Here is a 27,634-nt window from a genome sequence, read left to right on the forward strand (position 1 = left end):
GACTTGGGCATGCACTTTAATTTTTTTAAAGCTAAATCTCAGTTTAAAAAAATTTTAATGAGAAATTACAAACAAAATGTTAGAAACTGTTTGGCTCAATAGGATAGACAGGGTTGGCCATTGTCACCAGTGCTATTTAACATATTAAGTCTCTAAATCAGTTTTAGACAGCAGTTATTCTGAAAAAAGCTTGGAGGGTTTCAGGGCCTGCAAGCAATATGAGTCAGCAGTAGCCAAGAAAGGGAACACAAGCTTGGGCTCCACTAAGACAGGCCTGGCTTTCAGAAGAGAAGTGGCTGACCTCCCCCCTGGGCCTCGATCAGATCTCATCTGATTCACTCCTGGGCCACGTGGTTACTGATGACCTTTAGGTCCATACAGCTGTGAGGGTCAGTGAAGGAATTAGACCATTTGGTCTGTGGAAGAAGAGCCCAGGGGGACATGCAAACCATCTTTAAGGATGTATCTAGAGGGCTGGCACAGGGAAGATGGCAGCCCTCGAGCCCCCGTTCTGGAGCATTCCCCTCAATACCAATCACCAGTTACCTTGACTATTTCCCCATTATCAGCAGTAGCTCCTAGTGATCAGTATTCCAGTATCATTTAACCATTTACTATCAATTGGCCTTCACAAAGAGGGAGTCCCTGAGGAGACATAGCAAGAACAGAAGTTATAAAAGTAGCCCCCCCATCCCAACTCCCAGGGGACACGCTCCCCTAAATCACTTGGTCCCTGGAGAGCGTAGGCCCAAACTTACAGCCATTTCCCCAAAGGTTCATTCGCCCCGCCAAGGCCGCCTTCAAGCCTGACATAGGAGCCGCTGTCTCTCCTTCTTGTCCGTCTTTGGTTCAATCTTGTGCTGGGTCAGGCAGGCCTTGACTGACAAACTTCTGACTCTCAACTTCAAATCTGGGTTCCAGTTCCCAGACCTTTTTATGCTCCCAAACTTACCGCCTAGTCCAATGCCAGAACTAGACTGAGAAGGGCAAAGACCTCAGAGAACAGAGACCAAGATTCATTGGCCACGTATCGGCCCAGAAGGGAAGATGAAGGCCCAAGGCTCTCCTCTCTTTCTCTGAGTATCTGTGTGTGTGTCAGTCTGTCTGTCAGTCTATCTGTCTCTGTGTGTCTCTCTCTGTTTCTAATCTGTGTGCATGTGTATTCCTCTGTTTCTTCTATCTCCCTCTTTCCCTTTATTTTTCTTTTCCTGTCTCTCTGTGTCTCTGTCTATCTTTGTCTCTGTATTTCTGTCTCTGTCTCTGTCTTCTCCCTTTCTCGCCACCTTGCCCTTCTATCTCTCTCTTCCTATCTCTGTTTCTGTCTTTCCCTATATATTTGTCTCTCTTTGTCTCTGTCTTTGGGTTTCTGTCATAGTCTCTGTCTGCCTCTATCTCTGGGAACAATTCCAAGGCACAGCTGGAGAGGTAGAAAGATGTAGTAGAAAGGGCTCTGGCCTTGGGGTTAGGCGACCCCCCCCCCGGGAGACCCAGCTCTGATCCTTACCCATGAGCAATTTTGGGCCAGCTTTTTCACCCTCAAAGCCTTGTTCTCCACAGCTGAACTACCTCTGAGAAAGACATCCTGGAACTACTCAGTGATGCTCTCAGCTGACTTGACACTCATCCCAGGGCTGGAAGACACCTTAGGGATCATCCCTCTCATGTTATAGATGAGGAAACTATAGGATTCTACTGCCATCTGACCTTGGGCACTCCTGGAGGGACAGACTTCCTCCCTGATATTCCTACACATTTTCACTGGCAATTGATGATTAGTTACTTGGCTTCTCCTACTGGATTTTCCTTCTCTGTGCCTGTGGCCCTGGGACATGAAGGCCTCAGAAATGTAAACAGATACATACACAGACAACTTTGAAGATCAATTTAATTCAATTCAAATTAGAAATTTTGATGAACATCTGGGAAATCATGGAGGAAGATGGCTTCACACCCTCCCCTGTGGCCCCAGCACCAAGTTCAGGGCCAAGGCTCTGGCTCCTTCTCCAAAGGATCTCCCCCAGAGCAGCCTGCCCCCCCACACACACCCAGAGCTTCTTGCCACAAACAAGCAGGGCCTTCCCAAGGGCTCCCTCCAGTTTAGACGGTTTCTTTGATGTGAGAGGAAACCCCTATGGGCTGTAGACTTATTTCTTCACTCTTTTCTTCTGTAACCTTCTGGGAAAGGCATCCTTTGGCCCTAATGAGAGCAAAGGGTAGAGAGAAGGGGGCACAGAATGAGAGAACCTCAGAGCACTGGCCACGGAGTCCAACTAATGCTTCAACAAGATTCCACAATGAATATACTGAATAACTGCTAGCTTTGGGGCAGCACTTTAAGGCTGGGAAGCACTTTTAAAATATGATCTCATTTGATTTCCATAACAAACATGGGAGGGAGGTGCTATTATCACCCCCATTTTACAAAGGAGGAAACTGAGGCAAACAATTCAATGACTTGCCCAGAGTCACACAGCTAAGTAAGCATCTGAGGTTGAACCCAAACTCCAGTCTTCCTGACTTTAAGTCCAATATTTCCAACCAGTGGTCATCTAACCTTGGGTGAAAGACCTCCAAGTGGAGAGTATCTCTCCACTTCCCAAAGAGTTCCTTCTACTGCTGGGCAGCTGTCCATGGTAGGAAATGCTTCCTGACAACAACTGACATCCTCTGACCCCGCTGTGCCTCTTCCTGCAAGCTGATCAAGGCTGATCCCCTACAACATGATTCTTATATCTCTCTTGATTATTCTCTTACCCAGACAGAAACTCTTTCAACCCAGATCCTTCCACTAGTCCTCGTATGGCATGGACTTGGGGTCTCTGTTGTCCGGGATGCCCTCTAGCTTATCAATAGAATAACTTTTTGGGGAGGGGGCGGCAGAGAGGGTGCATCCACCTCCCAGGCTACACTCTGCCCCATCCCTTCGGTCCACCTTTCCCAAGGCTGAACAAGGTGACAGGAAGTCCCGCTCTGGCTCAGGGGCTCACTCAGGATCAGACTTAGACCTCCTCAAGAGAAGAGATTTGACTTTCTGGTTGTGTGGTCCTGGACAAGTCTAAGCCCTTCATAACCCCGTCCCCTCCTATATTCTAGTCCTCTGACCTCTGTTTTCCATGCCGTCCAGGATTTATCGCTACAAGCGGCAAGTTGTGGAACACAACCCTCCATCTCCCTCTTTTCTGCTGGCTCTCCCACGTGACTGGATGCTCTGCCCCTTCCCCTCAGGCTCTCAGTTTCCCTGATTTCTTTCAAAACTCAGCTCAAATCTTACCTGTTCCAGGAAGCTTTTCTCTGAGAACCCTTAGCTACTAACACCTCCTCTCTGAGAACGTTTTTCTGTCTCCTCTATGTTCATCTTGTCTACGTGTTGTCTCTCAGCCCCCCCCCCCCCATTAGATTGTCAATTTGTTGAAAGCAGCAAATGTTTTTTGTCTTTCTTTATATCCTTGCCACTTAGCACAAAGCCTGAAATATAGTAAATGCTTAATAAATGATTGAATTATCTTTAATGAAATGATCTTATAATCATTTAAGTCGTATTTTCCAATCAGAGATATCTGTTACAGTTATGAGCATTTACCAAGTTATTACTAACATGAAACAGAAGAAAGCAATACTTCTTTAAACAGCTAAGGATGTAAGGGAGGAATCACTGTATTTCTCCTCATTTTAAGTGCTCTCCTTTGGAGCTGTACTGTTTAATATTTCAGATTTTTTTTATTAATTGATTGAACTGCAAAGAATCTAGACCACTCCAGCTAGTTCTATCCTCTCGGTGATCAGCGTCCGCTCTCAATCAGGAGACATTAGAACTGACTTCAAAGAAAGAAAGTATAATGAAACCTGGCCTAGAAGTTGGAGTCATTCAGAGTATGAACCAAAATCTTAAAGAAAAGCTTTACACTGTGCTTTCTGTTTCTGTCCCTATCGGGAGGAAAAAGGACAGTGTGTTCCATTCATCTTTACTGGCCTTTTTTTTTTCAGAAAGTACTGCCTCTTCACCCTGTATAGGGAGAAAACAACAATCCACTCAGTAATCAAAAGCAAAACTTTCCCCAATAAAAAGAAAGGATGCTAGAATCTTGGGGGAAGGAAGTTTTCATTGCAAAGAGGCTTACGTTATGAATTATGAAATCATGAAATAGATCTGTATGAGCCAACACAATCAAGTCGGTAAGCAAGCACTTATTCAACATCTACTGTATACGACAGATACCCAAGATAAAAAATAATACAATCTTTGCCCTCAAGAAGATGACATTCTACCCTAGTGGTGATGATAAGAGGAATGAGACATCCACAAACAAGAATAAGTTCATGTCACGCATGATACTGCCTTCTCGTATGGAACAATTTGTTTTGATGGTTTCCTTCTTTGGATGATAAATACAAGTACTAATATTAAGAGTTGTTCTGACTCAGAATTCTGAGATAGCTGGTGTTCTTTTTTAATGCGATAAGATGCGATATTTTGGAATGATACCAAAAATATAAGATAAATGAGCACAGATAAAAGATGAGGATTTAAGATATTAAATTTTCATTAAAATTTCATTGAGTCATTCATAGAAAGGACTCTGAGTCTTCAGTCAGAAAAATAAGAGAAGGGAGAAGGTAAGGACATAATCAGAAATGCACCAAGTTTAAAGCTAGAAATGATACGTGGTACAATTTCTCTTGAGAAATAGGTCCAGACATTCCTAACAGTTACAGGGCAGAAAAGGGTGCTTTTGATAAGATTTCTAGAAGGATATCTGAAAACTTGGGACAATTAAGGTTGAGACAATGCACCCTTCGCCCTTTTAACAGAACTCAACTTCAACAAAAAATTAAAAACCAAGTACTAGGCTAGGAAAACGAACAGACAACAAAAAAAGTTTCTGACCATTGAACATTATTATGGTGACAAGGAAGATCAGCTTTAGACACTAATTAGTTGTGGCCTCTGTCTGCCTCAGTTTCTTTAACTGTAAAACGGTGATAAAAATGCCACCTACTTCCCAGGGTTGTTGTGAACCTCAAATAAGATAGCTCAGTACATTGTAGGCACTTAATAAATACTCTTCTCCTGTCTTTCTATTTAAATGTTTGCTTTATTTTAAAATAGAGATATAGGAAGAAGATTTGGGGGATTTAGTTATGGGAATTAGGTTTGAGGTGAAACTATGGAACCAACCAAAGAATTTCCATAGGTACCGACATGTATTCTGAGCCAGAGGAGACCTGAGGAACAACCCAAAAGACCCAGTCCTTATCTTTAGTCTTCCCAAAAAGTTACACCTTAATAGGTGTCAGGAGCTGACCTGTTCTCCGTCTCCTCAATGGTCTCCAGAAATGGAAGGCCACGAGTCTCAGTCAGGAAGTGGACACAAGTTGTAGAAAGGATAGGTACAATCCCAAACAACAAGGGCTTCAGAATCGAGACATAGTTGCTGCTGATGAAGACAACGGGAGCCAGAAGTGAACCAAAGCGCAAAAAGAACTGCCCAGCACTCATGCCTATTTGTCTGCAAGCAAATCAAAGTAGAACAGAAGTTAGAAAGTAAGCCCTTTAAGAGTACAGGGGTTTGCCAAATGTTGGCGGGGATATGGGAAAACTGGGGCACTGATACATTGTTGGTGGAATTGTGAATACATCCAACCATTCTGGAGAATGATTTGGAACTATGTTCAAAAAGTTATCAAACTGTGCGCACCCTTTGATCAAGCAGTGCTACTACTGGGCTTATGTCCCAAAGAGATTTTAAAGAAGAAAAAGGAACCTGTATGTGCAAGAATGTTTGTGGCCGCCCTCTTTGTCGTGGCCAGAAACTGGAAACTAAGCAGATGCCCATCAGTTGGGGAATGGGTGAATAAATTGTGGTATATGAATGTTATGGAATATTATTGTTCTGTAAGAAATGACCAACAGGAGGATTTCAGAAAGGCCTGGAGAGACTGACAGGAACTGATGCTGAGGGAAATGAACAGGACTAGGAGATCATTATATGCTTCAACAACAATACTATATGATGATCAGTTCTGATGGACGTGGCCCTCTTCAGCAATGAGAGAAACCAAATCAGATCCAATAGAGCAGGAATGAACTGAATCAGATATGCCCAGAGAAAGAACTCTGGGAGATGACTAGGAACCATTACATAGCATTTCCAATCCCTCTATTTTTGTCCACCTGCATTTTTGATTTCCTTCACAGGCTAATTGTACACTATTTCAAAGTCCGATTCTTTTTGTACAGCAAAATAACTGTTTGGACATGTATACATATATTGTGTTTGACTTATACTTTAACATATTTAACATGTATTGGTCAACTTGCCATCTGGGGGAGGGGGTGGGGGAAAGGAGGAGAAAATTTGGAACAAAAGATTTTGCAATTGTCAATGCTGAAAAATTACTCATGCATATAACTTGTATATTAAAAGCTATATAATAATAAAAAAAAGAGTACAGGGGCTGTGCTGCTTTTTTATTTCCTCAGAATATGACACATAGTTGTCTGCAAATAAAATGAATAGATCTTAAACTTTACCTGTTCAAAGATATATGTTCAGCAAAAAGCAGGTAAACATCTCACTCATCTGAGAAATAAAAATTGCTTGTTGATAAAGCAACAGTCATGAAAATTGTGCATCTGATGGACCTTACTGCTCCTTATTCTCATTTGACCCAAAGTATATAAACTACTTTTTAAATATCATATTCCACAAGATGGCAGTAGCCTGAGAAACTTTCCCTTAAGGCTGCGTATAAATAAGTTTAAATGAATGAATGGTTGAATGTAACTGGTATATCTGGTCTCTAGTCTAAACATGACAGGAGGCTTCTTTTAGCTTGAACAGTTCACTAAATAGCAGGCAAATAGTCAAACTTTTTTTTAAGATTTATGAAAGAGTAAGTTCTCTATAACAGAGGCAAGAAATATTTCTGGAATTAAATAGACCATATATGGGTTTTTACTAAGATAAAAGAGGAGCAACTGTTCTCAGCATATTCTTTCAGGAAGAGCTCAGTGGAGGCAACTAATATAATAAAATCTCCCACACTTTTGATAGTATTACTAAAGGGCAGGTGCTGTATCCTTGATAGTCATCATAAAGCCAGAAGTTCTTGGCCTCAATTGTCAGGGATTTGCTTTTCTGCTTCCCTTTAATCTCACCATCAAACCATGAACTCTGTCCTTGGGCTCAAAATCCATTCACTGTGGCATGGCATAAAGCAAATTACTGACCTTCAACTATTACTTGTGTCTCAAGATGAAGGGAAGGGAATTCCCTGAATTCTATCCAAAACATGGCTATGATGTTCACAGTTCTTAAACCCTGACAGCCCTATTTATTGGGAAACACCTTCTGTCTGGAAAACCAGCAGAGATCCTGGTATATGTTTACTAAGATTTAAGGAAAAGGAAATTATGACACTGTTGTTAACAAAGTATGCCACAGATCCAGACCAAGCGGCCTCTTCATTGTACAGAGGAGGAAACTTTTCAAAATGTTATATAATTTGCCCAGAGTCACAAGTTGTGAACAACTTCTAACTATACAATCAGTGTACATTTCACACTACCTTATTGACTTATCACCTTCTGGGAAAATATGAAGCAGGCTTTGTTTCCGGGTTGCTCTCTTTAACATTGTGTTAAGAGTAATTAAAAAAACATAGTGCTGAATTGTGAAGAAAGATAGTCAGAATACTGGGACATTAGTTAGGTAGAGAAATGGAAATCTTCCTACTGGGGGGAAAGGGTTTGAAAGGACAAATGACTAGACTAGGGAATGTATCAATAAAGTATGCAGGAAATCCTTCCTAGCTGATCCTGGGAAATCCACAAGTGTGTTAACATTTGTTTAGGATGGAGTGATGGGTGCTGTTCTGTTTTCAGAAAGAACCAAAATTCCATCATCATGTTAGAGGCAAATTACAATGTGTTCAGTTGTGGCTGATCAGCCCCATAAGAGCTCAGAATGCTCTAACACAGATCAGGAACACAGTAAGTTTTCCGCCATGTTGCAGCAATGCCCTTGTTGAGCAAAGAGCAGTGATATAAGAGTAGGAAAGTTCAGTCTGAGGGTCACAGTGTAGTTAGTCGTAAGCAGGGATGCCTTGACAGGGCCTCTCGCCTGTAAGCAGGTTGCTGATGTGGCTGGATTGGCTCTCCTCTCATTGGCAGATACTATGCATTTGCAAAGCCCAGGAGCTGCTTCTCTGAATGGGGATTGGGGATTGTCTACTGTTCACCCATTAATCGTGCTTACAAAAATGTGTATCAACAAGGCTGTACGGCATAATAAACTGGAGCTCTTTTCACACTCAATAAATCTCCCGCCTCATTCATTCTGAGATCAAAGGGCCCATATACTTTGAGCTCTCAATTGAGACGACCACAACATGGTCTAATATCTTTTTTCTCCTACATTTCCCTGCAAAGCCCCACAAACACTGAGCTAGCCCTGGCAATGCATGCATCAAATTCATTATCAATGTGTATATCCCTGGAAATTATACTGCTAAGTGAACTTATCCACAACATTTAAAACTTCTCCATTTGCCGCAACCAATGACTCTACATGTGGAAGGTGTGCTGCTGGCTGGTGGAGAACCTCTATTCCTCAGTGTTACATGTCACAACAAAATTAGCACAAACAGCAGAGAACTGATCCATATTCTGGTGCATCTCAGCTGTAAAGGCTGCATTGAACACACAATCATCTAGGAACAAAAAAGCATGCACCACATCTCCCTGCACTTTAGTCTTAGCTCGTAGAATATTCAAGATTAAATCATTTACCATCAGTGTGGTAGCTCACCTTGATACCATGTTCATCTTCAATGAAGGCATTTGACAACATTACTAATCGAGTGAAACTGCTGATAAGGACGAATGATCAGCACTCTGGACAGTGGAGCTGGGATGAGAGGTTCCTTAACAATAGTCTTCTACTTTTCTTTCTCTATATGCTTTCCAATCTCATTTTTCATCTTTTTCTACTTTTTCCCAATCTCAAAGTACGTCTTCTTCCATGCCATGATTTTAAAATAGTTTTTCTTAATTACTTCACCTAAATTTTACATTTCTAGACTCATCTCTCCAAATTTTACCAGAAAATCAAATCAATAACTGAGCTAACAAAAATCTGAATAGAAAAAGTAACTATTTGGTGAATAGTATTTCTCAGTACAGAATGAACAAGGTTTTCAGGCTTTTCATCCAGCCTGCCTCATTATGTATCCTTGACATAGGCAACTAGTAAAAATAGGTAAGCCAGTTGAGTATGCTAGCCACAGAACAGAAATGCTATGTGTTATTTGATTAGTATAGCTCAATTATTTTAATATTCTCCTTCTGTCAAAAAAAACGAAAAGGGAACTCCTTGAAGACAGACTATTGTGTTTCTGTCTTTGGATCCCCAGTTCCTAGTAGAGTGCCTGGAACATCATAAACACAATAAATATTTGATAAATTGATATGAATTAATTTTTATCTCTGCAAACTATATTTCCAAGCCAATGATTTAGTACCATTTAATCAGCCTGAATCCGAGATATTAAGAGTTTACCACTGTTAACTTATAGTATTCTAGTCACATTATTGTTCCTGAACTCTTACCTGATTTCAGTTGGGTAAAGCTCTGGTGTATAGAGGTAGAGGGAAGAAATGGCCCCTTCCAGGCCACCTTTTCCAAGAATACTGAAGAATCTGAAAGACGGGCATATCTGAGGATAAACAATGGTCAAATCAGCAGTTTATTCAAGATTAGCAGGATACTCTGCTTCTTAAAAAGGATGAAAAGAGGGAAGAATAAAGGGAAGAAGGAAGAGGAGGGGGGAATGAATAAAAAAAGAAGGAAAGAATGAAGGAAAGAAAGAAGGGGGAAGGGATGGAGGGAGAAAGGAAGGAAGGGAGGGAGGAAGGAAGGAAGGATGGAAGGACGGAAAGACAGAAGAAGGGAGGGAGGGACAGAGGCAATGAAGACAAGAGGGAAGAAGAGAAGAAATGGAAGGAGAATGGAAAGAAAGATAAAAGAAAGGAGAGAGAAAAGGAAGAAAGGAAATAAATATTTATCAACTGCCTGCTAAATGCCAGAAAATGTCTTAAGTTCTTTACAAATATCTCATTTGATATACAATTTTCTCATATCTTCACTACAACCCTCACAAGTAGAAGCAGATACTATTATTGTCCCTATTTTGCAGTTGAGGAAACTGAGACAGAGGTTAAATGACATGTTCTCAAACACACAGGTAAGTGACTGGGGCTACATTTGACCTCAGGTATTCTTGATTACAAGTCTAGCATTCTATATCCAAGGCTATCTAAGTGCCTCCCAGGCCGGTATTGGATCTCCATTCATTTGCATTTCTTTTCAGAACAGGGAATTTCTCAAGCTATGAAAAAATTTCCAGGGCTGTTTTCTATTTATTATTGACTCTTTTTTATTTTTAGATCCTGTTCCATTTAAAAAGCAGGGCTTTACATGCGCCCCTCAATTCTCAATGTACAGGTAGTTAATGGGTCATTTAATGTCTTCCTAGAGCCTTCTCTACGACCTCAGTTCCTCACCATAATGAATTTAATCAAGCATCTTCCCATGCCTAGAGTGTTTTGTCTAATGGTACATAGGTAGAGAACAATGTATCTCCTGACTGGTAGAAGGAATACTAAGTACCTCATTCATCTTTGCAACTCCAATATGTCCCATATATTATAGGTATTTAATCAATATTGGGTTATTTTCATCAGTTTCTCACCTTGAGGAACAAATATGTTAATGATGATCATGAGTCCAGAAAAAAGTATCAAGAAAAACAAGGTAACACGGCGTCCCAGGTAAGACATGCTGATGGATGCCAGCAGTTTTCCTTGTAAAATTGTAAGTGCAGATATCACTTGGACCCAGTAAATGCTGAAACCAAATTTCTGCAAGTCCAAACCCAGTCCATAAAAGGAGAAGCCACATGCGAACCTGGAAGCAGAAATATTTATTATAGGCTACACTCTGGTACATATTTTAATTTTTCATTTCAACCCAATGAAATGACTCTTTACCTATGAAATGAGAATGGTCTTGAATCATAATCCCAGAATCTCAAATATCTCTTATTTCCCCTATTGTCAAAGTCAAAAACCCTAATTTTTCAGGTCCATCCATCTTCAGAAAAATAATGTTTTAGGTAAATTGTAGAGTGACTTCTTTCAATACTTTGGGAGTTTCTTGAATATTTTGGGTAAAAACAGCTGGCTAAAAACAAGACCACTCACCACTCAAGCATGATACAGAATGTTGTCAGATGTATTCCTGGGGAGCGGAAAAGATCTGTGAAAAAAGGGGAAGTCTTCATGGCTTCAAGGTCCTCCTCAATATAAGACATCACCACCTAGCCGGGGCAGAGGAAGGATATATTTGCTTAAATTAGGGGCTTTTGAAAGAGATGAGAGATGGGATGCTCTTAAATCAGCTTTCCTGGAAGAGATATTGTCATCGTACAAAGCTATGGTAACTGTCAAAACACCAATCCCTGCCTACAACCATCTGACAAATCAAATTATGCCCTCCCCATGCTGTCAGCCCACCCAAAGATTCAGCCATCTTATAATGTCATTGAAGGCACCATGGAATATGAGATTCTAGGTCTGGAGTTGGAAGGTTCCTCTTAGACATTGCAGGTCAAATGCTGCATTTCCCCATAGAGAAAACTAGAATGAGTGATTTGTTCAATGTCACAAAGGTGATAAGCAGTAGGGGGAGGGGGGAATTCACTCCTGGATTCTCTGACCAGAGACCTTCCCACTATCCTACACTGGGCTTAACCCTTTCCCTCTATTGAGGCTACCATGATAGTCCCAGTCAACACTATTCAAAGATTATTGTTTCTCCACGTTGAAAACAGCAACCCGAGCTTCCTGTTATAGCCTGTGGCTAGAAGGAAAATTTGAACTGTTCTCTAGAAAGTTTCCCAGCTTTGCCTTCCAACTACTTGACATCATCTGAGAGAGCAACTGTGCAAATCTTGCCCCTCTGAAGCCAGCTTTCTAATCCTTCAACCAGTATATTTTATGATCAGATGGAAACGTTGAGCCCCTCTTTCACATCATCCACTAAAGCAGAAAACAAAGTCAAATGGTAAAAACCCGTTAAAACAATTTAAAAGGAAATTTCCCTTCCAAGATTTATGATTCATTATATTGAACTCTCAGATGACTGAGAAAACAGATCATAAATTCCATTTCCAAATTTTGGCACTATCCATATGTCCAGTGAACAATTTGTTTGGTTACCAACTAATCTCTGGGCATCTACTTAGTTTCTGATATAAATTCTGTATAACTCTCAGACATTAGACATCTTTATCAAAGATACCTACTGCAAACATTTCCCCTCAATTAGATGCATCTTTTCTATATCTAGCTGCAGTAGTTTTGTTTATGCAAAAAATTTCAGTTTTGTATAATTTAAGTGACCAATTTCATCATATGTATTCACATCTCTCCATTGTTCAATTAAAAAAATTCCTCTAAGAGATTCCATTTTTAAATTTATTATCTTAAGAAGGCAAAGACAAAAAGAAATGTTCCTTATACACCAAAATATTCATAGAAACACTTTTTGTAGAAGAAAACTGGAAACAAAGTAGATGTCCATTGACTGAGGAATGGGTGACTAAACCGATTGTGGAATATGAAGAATACAGATTATTTTTGGAAAAATATATTCATTGGTTTTTATCCTTAACTCCCTTTTTGTGTATATGATATAAGATTATAAACCACCTTCAACCCTTTTTGGAAATATTTGGGGTGGAAATCATAAATTAACAACTCTCCTCTGAGAGGATTCTGGGAAGATAGTAAAATAGATCAGAAAACCTTGGAGTTTTTTAAAGTTCCCCCACTGAAAAAAAGACAGAATATCATATCAGAGAGAATGTACAGTAACAGAAATAAACAAAAATCAGGTAAATTCATTATCCTCCTAAGATAATCTAGGAAGAGTCCAGGAAAGGCCTGATCTTCAGGGGCAAAGGTTCAGCCTGAGTAAAGCAGAAACATCTCCCCACCAACTCCGTGGAATCCATAAACAATAAGCTTTAGTGGTAGCAAGGTTGGGAAGCAGCATAAGTCTCAGGAGCTTTGGCAGTAAGGTCAGTACTGCCTGTAGTAGGGGTCAATAGGCTGAGTAGGAAAAGATTGAAAAAATGTCCACTGTCAAAGGATGTCAAGCAAATCTGTGCCAACCAGAGATGTCCCATGCTGTGGCTTTGGGGAGAATGAACTGATAAATGCAGTATCAGAGGAGTTAGAACCCTGCTGGTTGTCGGGAACTTGATCCATTTTGTGTCAGCAATACTATTCAATATTATTTTAAACTATTTAAAATAGCTAATATAAAATACCTGAGAGTATTCTTGCCAAAACAGAGTCAGGAACTTTTTGAACATAAATACAAAACGCTTTTTCTGCAAATAACATCAGCTCTAAAAAAACTGGAGTAATGTTTATTACTCATTAATAGGCAAAGGCAATATAATTTTAAAATGACAATTTAATTAATCTATTTATTCAAAACCATCCCAACTGAATTATTAAAAAAAATCTGAGTTTGAAAAAAATAATAACAAGGAACATCTGGAAGAACAAAGGTCAGGAATTTCAAAGAAACCATGGGAAAAAACTGTAAAGAAAGAAGGTTCAGCAGTATCAGACCTTAAACTATATTATAAAGGAAAGTATTGTTGAATATAAAGCACATAATCTTGTTTATTATACATTAAAATTTTCATGTATAAACAAAACCAATGTAGCCAAAAATAGGCAGGATGAAGAAAACTGGAAAAAATTACTTTCAGAGACAGTATCTCAGATAGGATGTGATTGTGTAGGAATAGTGCTATGGTGTAGGAAATGATGAGCTGATTGATTTAGAAAATACATGGAAAGACTTGGACCTATGAAGGAAGATAGCATCTTCAGAAAAAGAGTTCCAATATATATGTTTTTAGATGTATATTGATAGATATTTATTCATGTATATATATATATATATATATATATATATATTTAATTGTAGCCTTCTTAATGAAGGAGGGAAAGGGAAAAATAAAGTCCACAGGAGAGAACAAAAGAAAACTTATAATGAAGCAAAGAAAAACTAGGTAGCTTTGAAAATAACGTGTAGTATTCATTATAGGTTTTCTTAGATGGACATTTTTTTTGTTTCACATTGAATCATCTCTTGGTTTCTGCTGTCTACATGGCAATGGTCTTTTTTTTTCTCATTCTGTATTTGTTTAAAATGAATCAGGAATTTTAAAAGAAAAAAATAGAATATAAAAAACCAACTCCCCTAGAATTATATATTCTTGGGAATAAGGTTAGGGATACAATGGAAATTTCCCTTAGCCTTACTTCTGGAGTGAGCTTTCTCCCCTGCTCCTTCCGCCCATTTATCCCTGCTACCTTCTGAAGATTCTTCACTGCCACAGGAAGTTTATTATGGATGGAGAGCCAGCAAGCAGATTCTTGAAGGAACCTGAGACAGAAAGGAAAGAAAGGAAAAGATTTGAGGATGGGGCACAAATGAAGCAAGGCAGCCCTACCCTGGAGTCCTTGAGAGTTATCAATGGGCCAATGCAGGCAGCACTGGAAGGCTAGAGGGTTACTTTCCGGACTGCTTCCTCGCCCCACAGAAGATGTGCTTTGAGGAGGCAAAACCTACAACAGAGGAGTCCCTCTACCAATTGAAGTCATTTGCTGCTTTCTAAGGCTTCTATTGACAGAGAAAAGTTTAGAACAAAAAGAGAACTAATTCTTGTCCCTACCCTGGTCTTCTTGGGATGCCTCGATGGCTTAGAATAGACAAGCCTGCTAGGGACTCTTCTGGACTAGGAACAAACTTGGGTTTATCAGGGGTCTTGAAAGTTAGTTCCTTTCACTCAAAGAATCCCTATTAATTGATCACAACCTATGGCAGAGAAAGCCAATCTTGTACTGGTCTAATCAGACACACACAGCTGGACACTCTCTAACTTGATTCTAATATAATGATGTCACTTTAGTTCTCTTTGAGAATGAAAGAAAACAACCAATCGATCAATTAAAGACCCATCATGGCCCAATGCTGGCCAAGATAGTATAGTCTATTGGTTTGACTCTTCCCTCCCGCCAATTCCTTATCCTGTAGCTAAATATCTGTGGAAACAGAACCTTATTTTCTCAACATTTCTCACATCAGGCACTGGGGAAAAAAAGATGAAAGCAAAAAAGTCTGTGCCCTTGTGAAGTTTATATTCTACAGAAGAGGCAATATTTGTGTATGAATATGTATATCTGTGTAAATAATTATAATATACATGATATATGTAATACAATTAATATTAATTACACTTAATTAATATTAATTGTGATTGATATTGATATATTATAATATAAAAGTATATTTTGTATAAATTCAAAATAAACAAAGGCAATTTGTGGGGAGAGGTAAGTGCCACTAAGATATGGCAGAATCTGAAGGGGTCATGCAAAAGTGGTACTTATGCCCTTCTAATTCCTCCCACAGATCCATACTTGGCAGCTTCCATCCCTTTACCCCTAGACTTTGGAACTACTGTCTCTCTGCCCAGTATACACACAAGCTACAAAGAAAAATGATCCCATAGGAGATAGAAATGGAAAACTGCAGCCAGCGCCATTCTCGGATCAGGTACGCCCATCCAGACAGGATGATCTGTCCAACACTGAAGGCACAGGTGTTACATGAGTGCACGATCATCCTTGTCTTGAGAGGTGTCCACTCTAAAGCTTAAGAAAAAAAGGGAAAAAAATGAGACTGCAGGAAATGTGGAAAGAACAGTGTGGTGGAACTGACAAGAATTATGCTCAAACTGGATGTCAACTAGTGTTTTAACAACAAATATTTCAAACGTATTTGTTAGATCCCTACTCTGTGTCTGGCTGAAGTCACATTTTTGTCACAGCCTTTTCCTTCAAGGTCTTTACATTCTTCTGAGAAAGATCAACACGTGCACTCATGATTTAATTCCACAGACATTTTGTATTTATTAACTCCTACATTTAGTCCTACATTTACTCTGATTTGCTTTCTAGTTCCTTGCCTGACCAGGCTCATAACAACTGTCATTCAGTTATATTCCCTTCCATTTTATAAGGATGTATGCTTTCTATATGGTACTCACCCAGGCAAGTGGAGGTGATAATGATTGCTATGCAAGAAACTCCACTGAGGAAAACAAATATGGCATAGCCAGCAAAGGTCGGTACAAAGGCTGCACAGGTACCAGCAATGGTGATTATCAGAGAGGACCACCTCAAGACTGTCCTTCGACCAAACCTAACGATAAAGAAAGAAAACCATTACTGACAAAGCATCATCTGTTCCTTATCCCATCCGCATCCCTTCTTCCCCTGATTTATTTTTGCACTAACCTACCCCATTGAAAAATTATCCATTTCTCTTCTTGGTAAAGAAAAAACTAATAATAAACTTGGATGCTCCATTTTCTTTTCTTTTTTTAAAAATTTTATTTATTTATTTTTCATAATTATAACTTTTTATTGACAGAACCCATGCCTGGATAATTTTTTACAACATTATCCCTTGCACTCACTTCGGTTCCGACTTTTCCCTTCCCTCCCTCTACCCTCCCCCAGATGGCAAGCAGTCCTATACATGTTAAACAGGTCACAGTATATCCTAGATACAATATCTGTGAGCAGAACCGAACAGTTCTCTTGTTGCACAGGAAGAATTGGATTCAGAAGGTAAAAATAACTCGGGAAGAAAAACAAAAATTATGCTCAGCTTTCTTAATTAGGATTCATCTGTTAGTGGACAAATACAGCATTTGGGGGGGTATTCAGGAACCAGAGTTGGTCGATTCCACTGCTAAGAGCCTACCCATCAATAGCCCCTACTCAAAAGTCTCTCTCTGTTGTTCATGGCTGACAAGTCACCCTTGGAGATTCAATCCTCTTGGTCAAGTACACTCCCCTGCTAAAATGAAAATGTATTAGGAAAAGCTAATATATAAATATTTTACAACCCTTATTGAAAATTAAAGCATATCCAAATTAAAACAACTCTAAGATACCACTACACACCTGTCAGATTGGCTAAGATGACAGGAAAAAATAATGATGATTGTTGGAGGGGATGCGGGAAAACTGGGACATTGATGCATTGTTGGTGGAGTTGTGAACGAATCCAACCATTCTGGAGAGCAGTTTGGAACTATGCTCAAAAAGTTATCAAACTGTGCATACCCTTTGATCTAGCAGTGTTACTACTGGGCTTATATCCCAAAGAGATCATAAAGAAGGGAAAGGGACCTGTATGTGCACGAATGTTTGTGGCAGCCCTTTTTGTAGTGGCTAAAAACTGGAAACTGAATGGATGTCCATCAGTTGGAGAATGGCTGAATAAACTGTGGTATATGAATATTATGGAATATTACTGTTCTGTAAGAAATGACCAACAGGATAATTTCAGAAAGGCCTGGAGAGACTTACACGAACTGATGCTGAGTGAAATGAGCAGGACCAGGAGATCATTATATACTTCAACAACAATACTAGATGATGACCAGTTCTGATGGATCAGGCCATCCTCAGCAACGAGATCAACCAAATCATTTCTAATGGAGCAGTAATGAACTGAACTAGCTATACCCAGAAAAAGAACTCTGGGAGATGACTAAAAACCATTACATTGAATTCCCAATCCCTATATTTATGCACACCTGCATTTTTGATTTCCTTCACAAGCTAATTGTACAATAATTCAGAGTCTGATTCTTTTTGTACAGCAAAATAATGTTTTGGTCATGTATACTTATTGTGTATCTAAGTTATATTTTAATATATTTAACATCTACTGGTCATCCTGCCATCTAGGGGAGGGGGTGGGGGGGGTAAGAGGTGAAAAATTGGAACAAGAGGTATGGCAATTGTTAATGCTGTAAAGTTACCCATGTATATATCCTGTAAATAAAAGGCTATTAAATACAAAAAAAAAAAAAGAAAGAAAATTAAAGCATATCAATTGTTACATCAAATGCAAATGATAATCAATTGAGAACAGATTACCTGAGTTGAAACTTTCAGATTTTAGCAATATTAACATCTCGATAGACTTTGTATTTTGCCCTCCCTCAAAGATTTCTTTCAGTCTTTTTGAGAAGTTCTTAATTTAGCTCACTTCTAAAATACTTAAGTCTCATGTATTAGTAGATGAGAAGATTACGATTGATCCTATATAATTTACTTAGTGATCCTATTTACTATTCAATTGATTTTGTCCTGTAATTATTTAAGTCATGATTCTTTGTCTCTGAACTTAAGTAAGAGTTCAGCTGGCTTTTAATGGGTTAAATTTTAAAATCTGACTCTTGATAGCTAAAGGAATTTAACTGATCTTGGGGGATGTATGTAAAAATAAGGAGGTCAGTTTACCTCTCAGACCTGTGGAAGGGGAAGGACTTTATGACCAAAGCAGAACTAGAGATCATTGCTGATCACAAAATAGAAAATTTCGATTATACCAAACTGAAAAGTTTTTGTACAAACAAAACTAATGCAGACAAGATTAGAAGGGAAGCAATAAACTGGGAAAATATTTTTACAGTCAAAGGTTCTGATAAAGGCCTCATTTCCAAAATATATAGAGAATTAACTCTAATTTATAAAAAATCAAGCCATTCTCCAATTGAAAAATGGTCAAAGGATATGAACAGACAATTCTCAGATGAAGAAATTGAAACTATTTCTAGTCATATGAAAAGATGCTCCCAGTCATTATTAATCAGAGAAATGCAAATTAAGACAACTCTAAGATACCACTACACACCTGTCAGATTGGCTAAGATGACAGGAAAAAATAATGATGATTGTTGGAGGGGATGTGGGAAAACTGGGACATTGATGCATTGTTGGTGGAGTTGTGAACGAATCCAACCATTTTGGAGAGTAGTTTGGAACTATGCTCAAAAAGTTATCAAACTGTGCATACCCTTTGATCCAGCAGTGTTACTACTGGGATTATATCCCAAAGAGATTATAAAGAAGGGAAAGGGACCTGTATGTGCACGAATGTTTGTGGCAGCCCTTTTTGTAGTGGCTAGAAACTGGAAACTGAATGGATGTCCATCAGTTGGAGAATGGCTGAATAAATTGTGGTATATGAAAATTATGGAATATTACTGTTCTGTAAGAAATGACCAACAGGATGATTTCAGAAAGGCCTGGAGAGACTTACACGAACTGATGCTGAGTGAAATGAGCAGGACCAGGAGATCATTATATACTTCAACAACAATACTATATGATGACCAGTTCTGATGGACCTGGCCATCCTCAGCAACGAGATCAACCAAATCATTTCTAATGGAGCAGTAATGAACTGAACTAGCTATACCCAGAAAAAGAACTCTGGGAGATGACTAAAAACCATTACCATTGAATTCCCAATCCCTATATTTATGCCCACCTGCATTTTTGATTTCCTTCACAAGCTAATTGTACAATATTTCAGAGTCTGATTCTTTTTATACAGCAAAATAATGTTTTGGTTATGTAGACTTATTGTGTATCTAATTTATATTTTAATGTATTTAACATCTACTGGTCATCTTGCCATCTAGGGGAGAGGGTGGGGAGTAAGAGGTGAAAAATTGGAACAAGAGGTTTGGCAATTGTTAACGCTGTAAAGTTACCCATGCATATAACCTGTAAATAAAAGGCTATTAAATAAAAAAAAAATAAGGAGGTCAGATCTTTTTTTCTTTTTTTTCTAATTTTATTTTTAATTTATGGAATAAAACAAACCTTTCCATAACATAACACATTTTTTTAAAAAGATAATTGTACTTGAAACTGCAAATCTCCCATGGACAACCTGCCATACCCTTCAAATATACAACAAAATTATCATGTAATTTTTTTTTTCTTCTTTCCTCCCCCCATCCTAGAGATGGCTACCATTATGACACAAATAGACATGTGTGTATCCTTATATGTATGCATGTATATCTCTGCAGGGAGCAGGGGGTATGATTGTGTGCATATACATTATATATGTGTAAAATGACAATACACACATCTTGTTTCCCAAGATTCAAACAGCATTTTTCTCCATATGTCCTTTGTAGTTAGTTTGGGTATGCATAAGAGTCAAAATAACTTATTCATTCAATGTCATTCTTAAAACAATTTTGCTGTTACTATATACGATGGTTCTGCTCATTTCACTTTTCATTATTTCATACAAGTCTTTCCAGATTTTCCTAAAATCTGCATTTTATGCATCATTTCTTACAGCACAATCATATTCCACAACTTGTTCAGATATTCCCCAGTTGATGGACATCCCTGCAATTTCCAGTTCTTTTACACCACAAAGAGAACTGCTATAAACATCTTAGAACCTCTAGGTTTCCCTAATCATCTTTGGAAATATACCCAGCAATAGTGGGTCTAATATCTTTAATAGTAACCAGGCTATCCTTTGAAGATGGCTGTTTAATGTCCAAAAGTCTGGACTACTATTTCATACCTGGACACAAATAATGAGCACTTCTTAGTCTCATGGGAAAAGGAGGGTCCTTGTTAGCCACCATGACAACATTTCCAACCAATCATGGTGTTCCTTGTGCCTCAACTTTGTAACCAATCGTTTTATACTCAATTATATAAGATCACCAAATTGTTCTATTCTTTGTTCTGAACTCCCCAAACCTATAAAAGAGAGCTCTCCATCTGCTTAGGTTCTTTGGCATTAATGGAGGCAAGCCACTAACTCATTTTGGGCAGACAGCCTATTGATAAATATCGTCTTGCTCAAATATTTGTTCAGATTACCCTATTGTTAAATTCTAATTGTGACATAAGGTAAATAAGACGTTCAAGCATATGTGTGTGTTGTGGGTAGGTGGGTGGGTGTATATTCTAAGAAACTAAAGTGTACGTATGTGTGTATGTATGGAGTGTGAGTGTGTGTGTGTGTGTGTGTGTGTGTGTGTATACTGAAATGGAATTCAACCCAAAGTCTAGTACCAAGGAAAAAATTCACTACATCGATAAGAAAATCTGGAACATGGGAGAGCTAGAGCTTCTTCAAAGCAGCCACTACCTGCTGCCAATCCTTAGCTGAAAGGTTCTTAGCCCTCCTCATAAACCTTACTTTCATTCTGCACATTTAAAGTTCCCTCTAGGTCCTTCCCTCAAACATTTGATCCAATGGCAGAACGGCAGAGAAAACTAGTCACCTGGTTCCCATTGCGATCGGGACCTAAATATTAGTACCTTGGACAGAAGGAACGCCTACACTATATAGTGGGCTAGTAAAAGGCACTTTCCTTCCTGGGACTCTGATCGGTCTGTTGCCCACACAGGATCTTGAGAGTCTGGATAGCAACTTGTTGTGTGCAATCACCAACAAACATACTGAAAGACAATGATTATATCAATTTGAGAAGGAAAAAGAGCCGGAGTGGTCTCCAGTACTTCTTGAAAAGACCCCTAGGACACCTAGGGTGAGTGAGGCTGTCTGATCAAGAAGCAAAAGGAAAACTGAAAATTCTGAAGCTTTGCCTTCTTTAAAATTTTGCCTTGAGTTTTGTAAAGGTGAATTTGAAAATTATCTTTGCATGTAGTTAGCGAAATAAAAAGTATTAAAATGGGAAAATATATTTATAAGGGACTTTGCAAACATTAAAATACTATTATTATTTTCATTATCATATTTAATTTATCATGATTAAATAATTATTTTCCTTTCTTCATTTTAAATGAAGAATATCCATTTCAAACAATAAATTTTAAATATGGCAGACAAAAAAAAATACTAAAATCTATAGTAAATGAGACACCAAATAAGAAGACATTTAATGATGGCTATTAGAAAGTACAGGAAAAAAGCTAATTAATCAGGTATTTTGATTTAAAAAAAGATTTTGCCTTGAGTCACCCTTATGTCAAAAGCTTACCAAAATGTATCATGTTTCATTTCAAATGTTCTTTTTCATTCATTAAAGAACTACCTCCACCAGTCCTTCACTTACCTATCAGAGAGGATGCCAAAAATAATACTTCCTACTTGCTGTCCTCCCATGAAGGTTGTCTGAATTATTGATTTTAGTGACTTCTGACTACACACCAGGTCCCATTGAAAGAGAGGTGGGCAATTAGAGAGAGGGAAGGAGTAAAAAATGAAAATGCGATCCCATGTGAAAAGCCTGAAAGTTTAGAATATCTAAACATGTATCAGATTTAGAACAAATGTCATCACAAAATTTAATAGAGATTAATATAAATTCTCATATTTCACTTTTACAAGGCAAATGTAAGAAAAGTATGGCTAGGTGGCAATTCATCAAAAAAAAAAAAAAACCCTGAGAATATCAGTGAATTCTAAGATCAAAAGATAGCATGAAATTATTGCTTCAAAGAGAGCATGCTATCCCAGCTTCCATTAGGAATTATAAAATCCAAAATATTAAAGACCATGGACTCGAACCACCCCTTCACTTCACAAATGAGGAGGAACTGAATAGAGTTTGACAATTAGAACCAAGCAAGTAGGATGGCATGTTAGCATATCTTCTTCCAGCAGAATCTGACCCACTGAGGCTTGGAAGAATCAACTACCCTCAATTTAAGAAGGCCTTCAATATAATAGAATACTAAAGAGAGGTGTGCATGTACAAGGTCTGTCCCCTAGTTGTTTATAGAAAGATAATGCTCTTTTCACATCTTTTGGTCCTTTAAACATAATGGTCTGAAATCATCCCTGTAACCTTGGGCCTTCCTAACTCTAGTCTCAGAAGAACCATACCTTATTTAAGGAACATGACCACAAAACATGAGTTTCTCACTATGTCCAGGACTTATTTGGGAAATGTCCAAATTCAATACATCTTATGTTGCTACAAACATAAAAACGGGTCCCCAGAACTAAACAAGTACTTAAGAGAACAAGTGTATGTGGAAAGAGACAACCTTTATTTCACCCCTAAGAAAAAGAACCCACATGAATACAGAAATGGATGGACAGCATACACACACACACACACACACACACACACACACACTTACCAAAAAGTTCCCTTCAAAAGGGAATTTAATTCAAGCTTGTCAGAAGGACATTTCAACATTCAAGTGGGTCTGTCCAAATAACTTATGTAAACAGTGGGGAGCAAAGCAATTCTTCTAATTGCCCAATTTACTTAATTCTCTAATATTAACTGGAAGTACCCATGGAGTAAACTATTTCTTCTTCTCCAAAGGACATATTACACAGGAAATCTCCTTCTCTCTCCACAATAAGAATCCTTAATTTTTTGAGCATCATGGACCACTTTGACAATTTAGTGAAGTTAATAAAAGCCTTTTCTGAATAATGTTTTTAAGAAATTGAAAGAAATGGTCATTTTAGTTAGAAGTTAGTGAATAGAGCTTTTTCCCATCCAAAGTCATGGACCCCACACTCCCCCTGAAATCTACCAATAGACCTTTTATGAATTAATGGACCCTAAGGTTAAGAACCCTTGATATAGAAGGCACAAGTAGTAAGGAGTCCTAGGAGAAGAATCATCATGGTATAATTTCCAGTACAAAATAGATAAGTTGCCCAAAGATATTAATGCTGGAAGTAACTTTTAGGACATCACCATTGAAATCTCCCTTCTCCATTAGAAAGTTCAGTTCTAAAAGTATTGAACCTAAGACATCAGAATCCTCCCCTCTCTTCTTCTTAGGAAGTTTGGCTTTGGAAATATTGAATATGAACCCTCTTCTTGGATCACATGGATGAGCATCCACAACTCCCATCGATCACAGATTTGGCAGTGGATAAGACCTTAGAAGCCATCTCTTCTGATTTACTGATTTTTTAGGTAAGGAAACTTAAATAAACATGGAGAGATCATATAGGCAGGAAATGGCAGAACTGGGATTTGCACTCAGATTCTCCAACTCCAAATGTAGAACTCTTTCTATAGGACCATGCTTCCGCTTCCTACCTTTATCAAGGTAACATCTCCTAGAGGGAGGGGAGATCCACTCTTAGAAACATTTCTCTCTCAGACTAAGTGGATGATGCTATGAAGATTCTTTGTTCTTCTAACTCAAAGCTGCTCCTAGATTAGGGGGCTGGGGAGATTGTGGGCATCCAAGGTTTCTCCTTCCTATGTCAAACCCATGTCCATTGACTGTGCTCTGGCCCATCTCTGATCAAGGTTTAAAAAAAAATGAATGGATTTGTTGGTTTATTCTTATAACACAAAGAGATGGCTGATAGCTCCTCCCACAAAAGTCCATCCTCCCAAAGTGAGTGATAAACTATCCAATCACCTTGGGAGCAGCGCACAGGAAATCAATTAGTGGTGATCTTCTATAAGTATTTTTAGAGGGGAAAGTATGCTCATCAAAGTGATTGGGGAAACAACACTTTGATCAATTAGATGATATCTCTTTGTATGTGTATAAATGTCCCGAGACTCTGTCCAGCTAATCTATCTGCAAAATAAGAAATGATTCTCCAAAAACTCTCCACCCAAGCTAAGGGCCACACCCTTTTTAAGGATCCTTTCTGTACAAAATGTAAGCTATGCTCTTTTAGTAGTGGTGAGGAATTGGAAATTGAGTGGATGCCCATCAGTTGAAGAATGGCTGAATAAATTATAGTATATGAATATAATGGAGTACTTTTGTTCAAAAAAATGATGAGCAAGCTGATGTCAGAAAAGTGTGGAGAGACTTACATGAACTGAGGCTGAGTGAAGTGAGCAGAATCAAGATAACATTATACACAGTAACAACAAGATTATGTGATGGACTTAGCTCTTTTCAACAATGCGGTGATTCAAGGTATTTCCAATTGACTTGGGATGGAAAATGCCAATTGCTAGAGAGAGAACCATGGAGAATGGATCAAAGAATAGTATTTTCACCTTTTTGTTTGTTTTTTTTCTTTCTCATTTTTTCCCTTTTGGTCTAATTTTTCTTGTACCACATGACAAATGTGAAAATATGTTTTAAAATGATTACACATATTTAACCTATTATTAGGTTGCTTGCTGCTGTGAGCAGAAGGGAGATAAGGGAGGGAGGGAGAAAAATTTAGAACCCAAGGTCTTACAAAAATGAATGTTGGCAGTGATGGAGTTGTGAACTGATTCAACCACTCTGGAGACGATATGGAATTATGCCCAAAGGGCTATGAAGCTGTGCATATCCTTTAATCTAAAAGTGTCTCTATTAGGCCTGTATCCCAAAGAGATCAAAAAAAAGGGAAAAGGACCCACATGTGCAAAAATGTTTGTGGCAGCCCTTTTTGTAGTGGCAAGAAACTGGAAACTGAATGGATGCCCGTCAGTTGGGGAATGACTGAATAAGTTATGGTATGTGAACATTATGGAATACTATTGTTCTATAAAAAACAATCAGCAGAATGATTCCAGAAAGGCCTATAGAGACTTATATGAACTGAGACTAAGTGAAGTGAGTAGAATCAAGATAACATTGAACACAGCAACAACAAAATTATACGATGATCAATTCTGATGGACGTGACCCTTTTCAACAGCTAGGTGATTCAGGCTAGTTCCAATGGTTTTGTGATAGACCTGCATCTAGAGACAGGACTTTGGGGACTGAGTTTAACACATATTGGATTACTTGATGTCTAGGGAAGGGGCTGGGTGGAAGGAAGGAGAAAAAAATTTGGAAACTAATGTTTTGAAACTAAAAAGCTTTGAAAATAAAAAAATAAATGAAAAATGAAGTGTACTTGGAAAAATAAAATATTATTCAAAATATGAACCAAAGTCCTTTTCTAAAGGAGACCCTAGATGAATGTCATTAAAAAATCAATATGTAATCATTCCTCCTCTGCCCTGCCATCATGCAGGTTAAGCTAGTTGTGTCCCTAAAGGGCAAGGAAGCTGATTAACCCAGATGTCTAAGGTTCAACATTGATCCTGTCTTGCATTAGCTTCAGGCTGTGTCATAGATGGGCATAAAAAGGTCCACCAAAGTGGGGTCAGAACCTTTCAAACTTGGCAGATGCTTCAGAGCTATTAAGAGCACAAAGATATATGGAATAACAGATAACAGGAGCAAAGAGACCAGGAGAATTAGATAAGCATGCAGACTGGCTACAACAGTAGCTATAACAGCCGAGGTTAAAAGATTCCAAAGAAATTTGGAAGAGGATCTAGAACAAACAGTATTTTTTAACAAGTTCCTTTTGCAGTTTATTGCTTTGTTTGGTTTTCCTGTATTTATATATTCATAATCATTATGTAAAATACATGGAATTGAAGGTATATTCCTTATTTATTTCAATCGCCCCTTAAAGGATAATGCGGTTTTTATTTGTACTTTAAGTGGTCTTTTTAATTTTGAGTTCCAAATTCTGTCCCTCACTACCATCCCACCACCACCCATTGAGAAGGCAAGCAATATATCAATTATACACGTGAAACCAAGCAAAATATATCTCCATGTTAGCCATAGCACAACAACAAAAAAGCAAGAAAAAATAAGTCGTAAAATTATGCTATAATTTGAGTTCATCAGGTCTCTGTCTACAGGTGGATAGCATTTCTCATCGTAAAAGATGGATTGGAATAGTCTTGGATCATTATATTAATCAGAATAGTTAACTCTCATGGTTGATCATCACATCATTGCAACAATGCTATTACTATGTACAGTGATCTCCTAGCTCTGTTCACTTCACTTTCCATCAGTTTATATAGGTTTTCCCATATATTTTTTAAAAACATATTACACATTTTTTCTTATAACACAAAAATACTCCATCATAAATGTATAACACAACTTGTTGATCCATTCCCCAATTGATGCCCATCATTTGTATCCGAGTATCTGAGCCTCAGTTTTCTCGTGCATAAAATGGGTACATACAATATCTGTAGCACTCACAGGGCTGTTGGGAGCCTCAAATGAGATCTCTAATAGCACTAGAGAAATGTCAGTTATTATTGACAAGTCCTTGTTACTAACCATTCATATCCTAATGCTCAACACACAGAACCCATCAGGCATGATACAAAATATCCAGAAGACTTTGTTACTATCCTTGAAAACTTGTTCTGATTTTCCTAGGAAAGATAGACAGTCACTTTGGGGTTAGAGAATTGGAATTGGGATCTTACTTTCAAGGTTAGAAGGAAAAATAGAATTCAGAGAATTTGGTAAAACATACACTCATTCACATGCGACTTTCTACTGACCTCAATAACAATGGAAGAAAGGAAGATATTCTTGTCATAGACCCATCCATCCAGGCAGTCCTCCGTGTCCAATCTCACTTCCTCTGTGGAGTTTGCATTCAGAAGATGCCACTGAGGTTCAGTGAACCTGAGGCATCTTTCTGGCTTCCCTTCCTTGTCCATGGGAATGTGCTTTCAGCAGATCCCCACTTCTGTCACCTCCCAGGTAGAGAGACTCGGCACCCGTCTGATTCAGGAACTGGCAGTAATGTTCTGGCACCCCTGCAACAAAGTTCTGCAGGAAATTTTGACTGCCCAATACTGCTATACAAAAAGTTGTCAGTACAAGCTGCATAATCTGGTAATGGCCCATGCCCCC

At 38.4% G+C, this 27,634-nt stretch overlaps 1 protein-coding gene across 1 annotated transcript; it reads right to left on the minus strand.

The window, feature by feature from the left end:
* Window positions 1-335: 335 nt before the first annotated feature.
* On the minus strand, window positions 336-27,450 carry LOC105750985 (solute carrier family 22 member 20-like; the record flags this gene model as incomplete). The annotated part of the gene is made up of 11 exons (XM_031943640.1): window positions 336-416; window positions 1,505-1,568; window positions 5,304-5,507; window positions 9,611-9,695; window positions 10,729-10,967; window positions 11,264-11,379; window positions 14,408-14,531; window positions 15,634-15,802; window positions 16,198-16,352; window positions 22,078-22,183; window positions 27,279-27,450. Coding segments are annotated over 11 exons (1,515 nt in total), but the record flags the coding sequence as incomplete, so codon positions are not given.
* Between the last annotated feature and the right edge of the window lie 184 nt (window positions 27,451-27,634).

This window comes from Sarcophilus harrisii, chromosome 6, assembly GCF_902635505.1.
Source record: "Sarcophilus harrisii chromosome 6, mSarHar1.11, whole genome shotgun sequence".
NCBI lineage: Eukaryota > Metazoa > Chordata > Mammalia > Dasyuromorphia > Dasyuridae > Sarcophilus > Sarcophilus harrisii.